Source organism: Pogoniulus pusillus, chromosome 18 (genome assembly GCF_015220805.1).
Source record: "Pogoniulus pusillus isolate bPogPus1 chromosome 18, bPogPus1.pri, whole genome shotgun sequence".
Classification (NCBI taxonomy): Eukaryota; Metazoa; Chordata; class Aves; order Piciformes; family Lybiidae; genus Pogoniulus; species Pogoniulus pusillus.
In genome coordinates, this window is record NC_087281.1 from 11,851,117 (window position 1) to 11,864,248 (window position 13,132).

The 13,132-nt window shown below is 40.8% G+C and overlaps 1 protein-coding gene across 1 annotated transcript in view; it reads left to right on the top strand.

Moving 5' to 3' along the window:
• THADA (THADA armadillo repeat containing) overlaps positions 1–13,132 on the top strand; it is a 128,111-nt gene that overhangs the window by 65,617 nt on the left and 49,362 nt on the right. Inside the window, exon 30 of the mRNA XM_064158409.1 lies at positions 9,540–9,655. Within this exon, the coding sequence (XP_064014479.1) occupies positions 9,540–9,655 (116 nt within the window). The remainder of the gene's footprint in view (positions 1–9,539; positions 9,656–13,132) is intronic.

The window sequence follows — 13,132 nt, forward strand, 5'->3', positions numbered from 1 at the left end:
AGGGGTAACTGTTACAAGGACTGCTCTCTGTTCTGCAGGGATTGGTGTGACAGTTGGCTCCTCTGTAGAGCAGAATGGATGCCTTGATGGATGCACTGCTTCCCTCTCTCCTGCACCCTAGATTTTGATGCTTATTATTGTGGATATGGCAAGCAGTTCACAGGCTCACAGGATGTTAGGGGTTGGAAGGGACCCAAAAAGATCGTCGAGTCCAACCCCCCTGACAGAGCAGGACCATGCAGTCTAGCTCAGGACACACAGGCACACATCCAGACAGGCCTTGAAAGTCTCCAGAGAAGGAGACTCCACAACCTCTCTGAGGAGCCTGTGCCAGTGCTCTGTGACCCTTATAGCAAAGAAGATCCCCCTTGTGTTGAGGTGGAACCTCCTGTGCTGCAGCTTGCATCCATTGCTCCTTGACTTATCCCAGGGAGCAGTGAGCAGAGCCTGTCCCCTCCACTCCTGACACCCAGTCCTCAGAGATTTATAAACATTGATTAAATCCCCTCTCAGGCTTCTCCAGACTAAGCAGCCCCAGGTCCCTCAGCCTCTCCTCAGGCAGTGCTCCACTCCCCTAATCATCCTTGCAGCCATCTGTTGGACTCTCTCCAGCAGATCCCTGTCCCTCTTAAACTGGGGAGTCCAAAACTGAAGGCAGTGCTCAAGATAGGACCACTCCAGGATGGAGTCTAGGGGGAGGAGAACCTCCCTTGATCTGCTTGACGTACTCTTCTTAATGCACCCCGGAATCCCCTTGGCCTTCTTGACTACAAGGGCACGTTGCTGTGCCATGGATAGTTTGTTACCCAGCAGGACTCCCAATTGCTGTACAAAGCTTTCAGGTCTCCCTGATCCAGTGCACTTATTATCACTCCTTACTGAATGCAGCCCACACTGCTAGTAGAGATGGGGTGGCTGTGTGTGTGGCCATGTGAGGGACCCTGCCCCATATTCAGTTACAGCCATAAAGCATCATTGCTGTTCAACTAGCCTATTTAGTTATGTCTTGGGTTCCGTGATTGAAAACCATGTACTCAAATGTGGTTTTATAGAACAACTTTTATTAGGTGGCAGGATTAAACTAAGGAAAGGAAATCCTCCTACAGGAGTGGTTTACAAAATGGATAGATTCTCTTCTTTTGAGATGATGTGGCTATAGGAAACACACGCTGTTGGCTCAGTGTTCTCCTTTTTGCTACTTTAACTTTCCTGAAGAGAGTTAAACTATTTAGATGCTGGCTGGTTAAGTTGACTTAGACCTCTCAGAACGTCATTTGAACTCTTGTAAATGCTGAATGTTTCAACTGCTCGGTTGTGTGCATATTTCTGAGACCTGTTTTGTATTAGAAATCTTTAAGTATCCCTCCTGATTGGTTGGGAAAGCAATCCTATCCCTCTGTCACAGAGGATGTTTTTACAGTTGGAATGGAAAAGTTGAAACTTGTAGAGTTTACTGAAGGTATAATATTCTCCTAGGTGGTGCAGTGGATTAATTTAATGCTCCATGGAGTTAATTTTTCATCTCCAAACCCATGTTTTCAGTCCTACACATACAGACTCGCTTTCTCTTCCTTTTGGTCTAGAAACTATGTCTTTAAAACTTTCAGAGATAATTTTGGGTACACTTCCTGGGTATATTTTTTTTTAAAACACCCATTGATGGTAAGTTCTGACTGCTTGAGGATGTATAGAATATCTTTAGGAACAATGAGGTCCTTTTACTATGCTCTGCATTTTCAGAAGTTCAGTCTTTAGTGAAGAATGGAAAGTGCCTTCTTTGGGTGCTTTCTCAGCCTGTTTACAAAGCAGTAATAGACTCTCCATGAAAGAGGACAAATGGCAGTTTAGAAGAATGCTGGATGGGAGAAGTGAATAAATAGGGATGGTTTTAAAATGGGTAAGTCTTACTTATGCTGAAGGCCAGGATGCAAGGATATGAAATAGTGGAAAAAAATTGAAAGTAGGAGAAAAAATGGGGAAAAATTGCAATCTAAGGAGATGAAAGGAGGCATAAACCAAGAATAAGACACTTTTCAAAGGTGTGAAAAGTCAGTGTTCATGAGTCAAATGACAATTTTATGAGTGAATTGCCTTCTTCAACCAAATTTAAATCATCTTTCTTTGTTATTTTTTTAGCATGTCACAGTTATTTCTTGCAGCAGTGTTTTTTAACACTGGTTTTGGTAGGTTTTTTCCCCTTAGGTTTATTAATTATTTTGAAATATCTGTGTTTCTGAAGTAGTTATTATGGTGCTAAAATTTTCTAGGAGCAGTTTTCACATGGCTGTTGGACAAAATGCTTTTTTTCTTACTAAGCCTTTAAATGACTCTGAATCTGAACTCATGGAATATTCTAGAAATGTGATCCTCTGATTTTACTCCTTTAGTGCAGTTTATTGATGGCCTGGAAGAGAACGGGAAATGTATATCCAGGTTTAGGAAGAATTGTACAGAAATTTGACTGACAGGATGGAAAGTTTGTGTGAAGGCAGGAGTAAGAAGTAGCAGCTGTGCTGTGTTGTGTCAGTGGTGGAGAGGTTTGGTTTTGGAAGTGCAGGGGTTGTGTCTTAGTGTAAGAGTCTATCTGTGTGCTTTGCTTTTAGGTCAGGGGCCACGTGGGAAGTAGTGCTCAATTAAAAGAGAAATTGTGTTCCGCACTAATGGCTCCCAGTTCTGGGGCATTGCTACTAAAACCTTCAACAAATACACTGGGTTCTGGCTTGAATTCCCTGAAATGTGGCTTCCAGTGAAGATGCAGGGAGCTCTTAGACTTGAAGTACTCTACAGGGTCTTTGTCAGTCCCTGGAAACACTCTGGGTGTGGTCTAACTGCAGAAGAGGTCAAGCAGGATGCCAAGAGAGTGATAGGAATGCTTCTAAGTTTATCGTCTGTCAAGATCCCTCCTTTTCTCTGCTTCTTCCTTTCATAAAAGGTGCAGTTGTCTCTGGATCATCAGACTTGACTTAATGTTTGGGAGTGTAGAAACCTCCCACACAGCTTCAAGCAAGCAAAGAATAAATGAGGCTTTTGAAGGCATGATAAGCAGCAGGTGCTTCTATTCTGTCCTCCCTCATTCCTTCTCAGGGTTGCACCTCTGATATCTCTCCTTGTTTTCCCTGGCAGTCTCATCATCAAGTCCCTCCTGCCATCTCTTGTTCAGGTGCTTACTCCTCTGTACCTCTGTTCTGGACCTCATCCTCTCTTGAGGTGTAGGTGCTGTTCTGGTATGGCTGTTGCTTGTTGCAGCAGAGTTATGACCGTGCTGTCAGAAGTGTATGTTGAATGTACCTCTAGAGTCAGATTTATTCAAAAGTTACACTGCAGATCTAGTGCATCTTCACCGCTACACTGAATGTCTTAGTCTGAATTTTAGCACGTTTTGTTGTGGAAAATAAGCAACAAGTATTAGTTTATTGTTCAGATGTGCACAAGTGTGTCTTTTTGTGTCAGAAATAGCTGTTGGGAAAGCTTTAAGTCTTAGCAATCAGACTTCTTTTCTTCGAGGATATGGTTAAAACTTGGTTTACTGGGGGACATCAGTTAGGAATTCAGCACTTCAGTATCTGACCTAGATGAGCATTTATAGCTCATACTGAGTTTTACTTTAGTATAGTTGAAGTTTCTTAGCACCTTTTCTTCCTTTTCACAGTCCAAATGCATTGTTTTGCTTTATAATGTTAGGTTGTTATTCTTTAATGGAAAACATAATTCAAGATAGGAAAAGCCAACTTAGAGCTTCTTTTGTTCCCCACAGAACACCTATATGGCAAACAAAATGTGTATTATATACTCATCTCACATTTGTAAATTGCAAGAAACAGTGCAAGGTAGCATGAAAAACCCAAGCACACAAGCAAGCCAGCCTAGAAAATCTGAATTTAAGCATTTTGCTGAGGGAAAGAGGTAAGATACCCCACATAGCCAATCCTGGGTTATTCATGCCAAGAATAGAACATGCATGTGCTCAGCATCAACGTTTCGCTGGTACAAACCTGAATTGCATTTACCAGAACACAAAGCAGACTCAAAACCAAACATGCTGTGCTGTCCAGACTGACAGGAGCCATGGGCATGTATTCTTTCCCACCTTGTCCCAGCCCAGGAAAGAGGGAGTGGTGGGGGGGTAAGGTGGGTACGTGTGCGTGTGTTTGGACACGCAGGGACATGTCCTGGATATGTATTTTGAGTATGATTTTGGACCTTCCACCACAGTGGTGATTTTTCATTCAGTCAGTACATGAATGAGACTTCAAATGGCTTCCTCTATGTGGGTGCCTTCTGTGATAGCATATGATGCTTGCTTGGGGAAAAAGAGCCACAAGGCAGTGAAGCTTTGCGGCTGATTAAATCAGAAGGAATAGTTGAGCTGTTTTGGAGAGATGTAATCAGCTAGTTGGTGAGAGAGATTAAACTCTGGGCAAGAATTGTAAATGTATGGCAGGTAGAATTCCGAGTGCTCAAAGCAGAGATGCAAAAGTTATTGACATTGTTCTCCTATTATCCACTGAGCCCTTTCCTCGCTCTTAAGTTTACCTTGTCTGGGGCATTGGCAGTTAGATGGCATTGTGAAAATTACTGGAACTTGTTATTGTAAGTTGACATTGCACTGAATCTGCTGGGAAGTAAACAATTATAAACAGCTTCTTCATATGCATAAGGCAAAAATCTGCTAAGTTTCAGCAGTAGCATGGTTCATGTGTTTGCTGTAGTTTGTTTTATCACTGGAATTCAGTTTGACTTCTCTGCAAGTTAAGCCCACACAATAGCTATGTCGTTCAAACGAGGTTACCTGTATTGCATGTTTGACTGCATGGTCCTCTTCTGGAGAGATAATTTTGACAGAGGAAAACTCTTGGGAATTCTGCCTGCATTCAGCTGTGTTACTCTGTGATAGAGAAGTCCTGAGTTCAGGGTGCAGGCAACACCATGCATGGTGTTTGATGTATCCGTGTAGCTCTAACTCCTAATGTCATCACTGTTATCAGCAACTAATTATGTGAGAATTGCTTCAAGAGAAGGACCTTTTCCCTATTATTTGCACTGAAAGAGAGGTGCAGCAGGCCCTGCTGTGGGAGAATAATCAACATTCAAAGTTCAGTTCAAAGTAGGCTTAGACAGAAGAGTGCAGTTGGTAATACTGAGTTACTCATATCTAAGTGAAGCCGTGGCAAGTGGCAGTATGCTTGTAAATGCACAGCGATGGGAGGGGAAGTTGATCCTCATACCCAGAGGCATGTAAAGTGAAAGATTATGATCAATGTAATGTATAAATGGAGAAAAACTTTTGGAAGATATAATATGACCCTGAAGAGCACCACTTTCTTTTACTTCTTTTTACTCTTTTTTTTTTCCTGTGAGGCCCTGTACTTGGTTATCTAACATTCATCTAACATTCCTCAGCCTTTGAAAATACTGAATGTTTTTCTTCTGTTTCAGAGATGTGTATATGTATATTTTTTTCTTGTGTAAGTTTAAAATCATTAGCTGAGAGAAGAGAATTGTTTTCTGAAGCTGGAAGCTATATTTCACTTTGTGCTGTGATAGTTTAGGAAATAAAAGCTTCAAATCAATATATTATACTTCTAATTGTTTTCTTAGCTGTGTGTTAGTGCAGACGTTCCCGAGACAGAGTATCCCCTCTGTCCAAATCAGCAAAGGTGTGGAGTCAAGTTGCAGTTCTGAGCACTTCCTCTGAACATGTTGTTCGTACTGACTGTCTCTGACCTGTCAGCTTCTCAGTGTCGGTCTGGTAGCTCTACCTTTTAATTCTTTTCCTTACTGTAACTGTCCCTCCAATAAGCAAGTGTGTGCGCCGTGTTCTTATGTTTGTGTTTGCCTCCTTCATGTAGACATGTGCAGGATAACTGAGATACAGGAGCGCAGTTTGGGGAAGAATAGTTTGAGATTATTTCCCCACCACTACTCCAAAATAATAAAAAAGAAGCAGGAAACAAGAATCATAGAATCATAGAATCAAACAGGTTGGAAGAGACCTCCAAGATCATCCAGTCCAACCTAGCACCCAGCCCTATCCAGTCAACTAGACCATGGCACCAAGTGCCTCATCCAGGCTTTTCTTGAACACCTCCAGGGACGGTGCCCTCACCACCTCCCTGGGCAGCCCATTCCAGAGGCAAATCACTCTCTCTGTGAAGAACTTCCTCCTCACATCCAGCCTATACCTACCCTGGCACAACTTGAGACTGTGTCCCCTTGTTCTATTGCTGGTTGCCTGGGAGAAGAGGAAAGCTTGTTTTAGTAGATGGATTAAGACAGCGATGGGTGGGTCTTTACTATGGCATGGTATATGCTTGGAAGAGGGCACCTCATTGTATCCTTCCTGCTTTTTGTTCTGATCAGAATGCACACTGAGCACAGCTTTTAACTGCTTCAAACGCAGTCCGGTCTGTTCATTTCCCTGCATCTCCAGATTTTGGTTACATGCTGCTGTGAAGATAACAGATACGATTTCAGAGTGGAAATGCCACCAGCTCCGTGGTAGCCTCTTCCATCTCTGCTTAAGCTGGCTGGTTAAGGAGGATGTGTGTGAGACCCTTACTGGTCAATCAGATTTGCCTTTTCTTTGCAGTGTCTACTTTCTGAGGTTTTCTGTTACCTTATCAACCAATCTGTCTGTAGGTTTTCTGGCTGGTCTTCTCTGGCCAGCATATGTATCTATAATTATAAGATGAATGATAGCTTTCAAATTACCTTAAATCCTAATGGTAAAAGAAATCCTAATAATTAGAAAGTCAGACCTGGTATCAGGTTACTTTGCAGATAGGCAAACCATGTGTTTTTAAGAGAAAATTAATTTGCCATTACAATAGATGACACTAATTAACGTGATATTAGCTGGCAGCAAACTTCTTACTGTTTTGTTTTCTGCTGATACAGAATTTGAGTTGCATGTGCAAATTTTAAGCTTGAATTCAGTTTTGCCCTGACTGAATTAGGAAAAAATAGCTGAAGAAAAAATTACATTGCAAATAGTATTGCATGAACTTTGATCTGTGTAATTTCACATTCATTGGCTTGTTTTAGACAAAGGCAGCAGTTTATCTTCAAATGCCCTGAGAGGAAAGTGACTTTACTATTTTTTGTCTTTTTCTACCTTTCATTAGTTATGGCATGCTCATGATTTGCAGGTTATTAAAGGGCTCTGTTACTTTTGCTCAGTTATATGGACTTAACTAGTGTTGTATTTTGATTCATAACTTTCAACTTTCATGTGTTATTCTACAACTTCTTAATTAAAACAGCTCAATTCTTTCATAAGCCTGGCATTTTGCTGGGTATATTTGGAAGAAGGTTTTTCCATCCCTGCTTTCTCATTAATAATAAACCACAATGATGTAATTAGATGATGAAATGTGCTGACAAAGCTGAAATTACAGAATAATCGAATTGTGAACCAGCTGTTAATTTTAAAGAGGAAAAAAAACCCATATATTTTTCAGGAAAATATTTGCAAAAGGAAATATTTTTACATCAGATTGAGTTTATTATTTCATACAAAAGTAATCTGAGGAAGCAATATTCACATACAGTAATCATATGTAACGAACATATAATTTTTACTTGTCAGAAATAGGCAAGTTGCACCTTCTAATTCTACTGCTTAAATGTGACTCACGATCTCTGGTTTTTGCCATCTGAATAGCATTGAAAGGACTGAGTGGCAGAGGAGCTTTGATTGTGCTTTTAATGCTGAGTTTCTTACCTGCACTAATTAAAATCCACAGATTGACCTACTTAGTATGCACAATCCTACCCCTCTCAAGACCCTTTGCTTGAACTGTCAAACTACTTAGGTTTCCTGTACATTAAGGAGGGAGGCACTTTCAAATCCGAAGAGATTACATAAAGCTTTTAGGAAAAATAACATGATAGTCACTTCATAATCATGAATCAGATTTTATGTTGTTGCTTAGAGGTAGATTGGTTCCGGTCCCTGAAAATGAACACAAGCGCAGAAGAAAAAAAATCAGAACAGTTTAGGTACAAAATGTTTTTCAGTTAATAGAGCATACAAAAGTCATTAGATGAGCTTCTTCATATGTATTATTTTCCTTTTTCATCTCTTTCCTTCTGTAGTGTTCATTGCTTAGCAGATATTAAGAGCAAGCCACACAAAACATGGACAAACTTATAGTACTGGCAGTTTTGTGCACTCGTTTTCATTAAGAACATCGATTTGAGTAGGTGTTTATGTTTAATGAGCAGTTAAAAAGGGAAGAGTAGGCTAAAGAAGAGAATTCAAGGTGGAGATACTTGGTGATGATCTCAAATGTTTGCAAGCTTGCACTTTTCCAAAATGCTTTACAGAAGCATCAGAATTCAAAAAGCTTTTGGAAGGACCACCTTAGAAGGATGGTCTGCCATCAGCCAAATGTTGTTCAGTACAGAGGACTTCAAAAGATGTAAAAACCCCAGGAAGACAAGAGAACAGCTGTCTTCCTAGGGCCTTTCTTGGCCTGCAGAGCACCTGCTAGCACAGAGAGACGAAAGCTTATTCTTTCTTCCTGTCAAAGGTACCCCAGGGGCATCTCTGTGTCTAATAAGTACCTCACTAGGAAAAAATCGAGATTAACTCAATGGCATCCAGGACACAGTTATTTGCCATGAGGGAAGGGAACACCTTACCTCAAGATCTTTGACTTTGAGGGGGAGACACTAAAAGAGGTTGTACAGAAATATGGAATCTGTTTTCTTGACTGTTTTCAGGATTGGGAAGAGTTAGGCATTTGTTCCATCAGAGAATGTTTAGACCGTGCCTCAGTGTTTTTATAGATTTGGATAGTCTCTTGACAGCTCTTGGGTTCTCTTTCCATGCTTACTTGAAATCACTGCAGCTGTTTTTCCCTTTGAATAATTTCACAAAAAAGAACACAGATGAAATTGTGTCAAGTTACTGCTATGTGGCTGTGCTTGTGGTTCCAAACCAAGCAAACAAAACAAAACAAAAAACCCCAAGCAGCTCTGGGAGCAAGTGACAGCTGGAACGTGGGAAACCAAGATATGAGATTTAAAAATCTGAATGTAAAGTTCTTTTCCCAGAAGAGGTGAAGGCCTCAACTTCATTAGTCAAAAAATTGCCACTTTCCAAGTATGCAGTGCTAATAATCTCACACATTTAGAGTGTTCCCATATAAAATGCTCATATATGTACTCAGAAATGATCTGATAACATTCTGGTACTGGTGAGCACACATGGCACCACAAGGAAGTTGAAAGTTGAGGGCTGCTGAGGTTGGCAAGGGCCAGCTGTAGAAATGATGTTCATGTGGCTGTCCTCACCTGGCTTCACAGAGGCTGATGTCTTCCAGCACTTCCCCTGTTCTGTTGTTCAGTTGCTGTGAACAGTGGATTTTGACCATATGAGGATTCTCTCCAGTTATGCCAAATGAGTATGTGTTTATTCCTTGGTTAATAGCTGTTCATTTTGCAGGTGGCTGTTTCATTTTACAGTTACTTGGAGGAAAAGCAGTGGCTATAAACCCTAACTTCAATTTGGTTGTTGTTTTTTTTTGCAATAGGTTTTTCACTTGCTGCAGTCACACTTGGAGTCAAAGCAGCTCGCAAGTTCAGACTTCCAGCAGGAAGTGGGTGACATCATTACCTGTGTAGGAACCAAACTGTGGCTGGCTAAACGGTAAGGTGAAGCACAAGAGCTCTGTGTTCATGCACGTAGGTTACTAACGGGTGCAAGACTTGACTGATGAGGTTCTTTTACATTTTATTCTCTTTTAGCAAAGCAAACAGTTTTATTTCTCTAGAAACATGTGAAATTGAGATGGCTTATTGGCTTGCTGAATTTTATAGTTGAAGTTTTATTGTTTGTTTTTCTTTTTTAAAGAGCAAGGATGAGAAACATAAGTGTATTTCACCTGTGTGCATTACTGGATTTCAGTGTTCTCTTAGCTGATTCTCAGCTAAATTTTGTAGTCCTGTCATTTCTTTTTTTAAGGGTAAATTAGAATGCCTACAGAAGCATCCTGTGATGGTTTGGGTGTTCTCTGTCCCCCCCCCCCACTTTGGAAATCACCCAGACTGGACTCAGCCCACTCTGGAAATTGAATGAAGCTTATATTTACAGCTAGCACGATATACAAGCAGATATTTACAGTATGTACAGTTATAGACAGAAATAGACAAGGGAAAAGGGAATACAGAAACACAACAGCCCTCCCAGAAACCTGAGTTCCCAGGAGGGGCTCCCAGCTGCCCCTTCATCTTCCCCCTACCCCTCTCAACCTTACCCCAGTCCCAAGGAAGAATGGAGGTTTGGCCAGGGGGTTAGGAAGCAAAGTGGATTAGGGAAAGAAAAATGGAGTGTGCAGTTAGAGAGATGCAGCTTGGAGCTCGCCAGCAGCAGAAGTGAGTTATCTATGTTTTGATTTTTGTTTTCATACATCTCAGCAAGCCCATGAGTAAAGTAGCCATCACCCTTGTTTTCCTTTCACAGCCTGTAATCTAGTCCTTCTCACCAAAACATTCTAGCTAGCTTCAAACTAGCACACATCCTTTTTGAGGATGGGGTAAGAAAACCATGCCATGTATACAGGGTTTTTATGTTACTGTTTTTTCAGTCTATGACCTTTACAGAAAGTAGTAGAAAAATGTCATAGCAATTGTTGGAACTATCAAAAATATTTAGCTGCCCTCAAGTAATCCAAGATAGTTTATTGGAAAAATCCAAGATAGCTTTCTGGAAATAGGTTTCTCTGAAAGAATCTTCAGGTAGCCTACATGCTACAATCAGTACTACGTACTTCAAATTACCTACATACCTCGGTTTTTTCAGATGTTCCTGATTTCATCAGTTGTTCTTGAAAATTCTCATCAGAATCTTTGAAAGGTTGAGAGAGCAGAAGTCCTTGTGTAGGTTAATACTAGTGCAGTTTGCACAGTGAAGGAAGGCCACACTGTAGTCTAGTGTGGATCTCTGGTAAAACGTCCCAAGTGACTTGTAGCAGGGGAGTGACTAGAGGGTTGAGTTTTCCGCCAGTGTTAGCTGAGTTGGGGTAATCAAGATGTAATTACAGAAGTGTCTCCTGAGAGAGTGTCGATACAGTAGGTGAAATGATGTAAATAGTGGTGGAGAGCTGGCCATGAATAAAGCAGTGTGGACTCTTGGGAAAACAGTCACTGGCCAGTCAGAATTTTTTGTTTGAAAAAAATCATCCTGATACTTGGTAGAGCCCAGGAGGGGAGGGGGCAAATACCATAAAAAGAATGCAGAACAAAATAAGAGCATAAATGTATGTTCATGTATTGATCCGTGTTGTATATTTGAATACTGTGTAAATCCCAAAGAAGATAGGGTTAAAATGAGGACCGTGAGAAGAGATGACAACAAAGTCTGGAATAGTTTCTAGATGGGGAATGACTAAATAGGCCGTGGGGTTTTTTAGCCTGGAAAAGGAACAACAGAGGGGTGACACAGAAAGAAAAAATGCTGTGAGTCACATGCAAAGGGGAGGCATGATTAGCATCCCTTCAAATGAAAGATGGCAGAGTTATGAGAAACAAAATAATCAGGTTTTCTTGTGTGTTGTTTTAGTTTTGCTATGGTGCTTCATGATACAAGGTACTGTTTGCTTTAAATCTGTCTGGATTTTTAACGAGGGATTGGACAGCATCATGGAAGAAAAGCACAGTGGAGTTACTAAGTATGTAGATATCACAGCTGGCTCAGGAAATTCTTCCAACAGCCCTGAAGGCTGATATCCACTGATACTATGATAAAGAAAAAAACCCAAACTCTGGAAACTAAATTCAGTAGAAAGAGTAGTGCTAAGTATTTCAAACTTCTTTCTCCCATAGCATATGTGTTAGGGCCATCAGTCACACAGAATCATAGAATGTTAGGGGTTGGAAGGGACCTCCAGAGATCAGGTCCTGACAAAGCGACATCACCTAGGGTAGGCCACATAGGAACACATCCAGGTTGACTTTGAAAGTCTCCAGAGAAGGAGATTCTACAGCCTCTCTGGGCAGCCCATTCCAGTGCTCCATCATCGTTACAGTAAAGAAGTTTCTGCTCATGTTCAGGTGGAACTTCTGTGTTCTAGCTTCTATCCATTATTTCTTGTCATACTCTCGTTCCAGTTATACTAGTGCTACCTTTCAGTGTTTTGGTTTTTTTAATTATCTCCAGAAAGGAAATCTGGGTATATAGCATAGGTATTTATCTGGAGACATATATTTTACCTTTCACTTTCCTGTAAAAAGCCACAGCTGTGCATGCTAATATTAACCCTCTGTCAGTAGCATGTTTTCATTTTGTCAGTTTTTGTACCCTGCTGTTCATATTCATGCAATTAAACCTATATGTAGATATAATTTACAAAAACCAGCATACAGGTTTGCAGTGCTAAGTTAAGGGGTTGGTGTTTTTTACAGACAAGAACTCTTTTTGCAAGTCTTTCTAAGCCTGTACAGCTCTGTGCTGCTGGGAGCACTTCGAGCTCGGCTGTGTTTTCTCTTCCTTTCTCTCTCTTTTTTCTTTTCCATATTTTTAAGTTTTAAAATCTAAAACTTGGAAGTAAAATATCCATGACATGTTTGGTAACTGAATTAACTCCCACATATAGTTTAAACTTAAGACTACAATTAATAATAAAGCTGAAAATTTTTGCTCCCTTCTTCACTTTCTGCTTGATAAACATATTCTGTTTGGTTTGACTTTAAAAGAAAACAAAATATCCCAAAGAAACAGAGCAAGTAAAGATATCCATATAAATAGTATTTTCTGGTAGTTGTTATCTCCCATGTTGTGTGCAGCTTCACCATTTGTATTCAGCTGTGTGGACCTCAACAACTGTTCTACTACGAACAGTGAGTGTTGGGGAGTTTGTTGGTGCTTTCTCTTTTTCTTGTTTTATAGGAGTTTTGGGTGGTTGCTTGGCCAAAAGGGTTGTGAACCTTAGTAAGTCCATCTGTGCAGTTTTATGGATGTTGGGAAAGCCTATCAGGAAGCCAGCACTTCATCTATGCCCTGTTGTTAGGCTTCTGGTCGCTGTCAGAGAGTATGGTGACTGGCTGGACCCTTGGTCCAGGTACAGTCATTTTAACACTCCTCCTGTTCGGGCAAAGCAAGCGAGCACCACACAGAAAAACTGCTGCA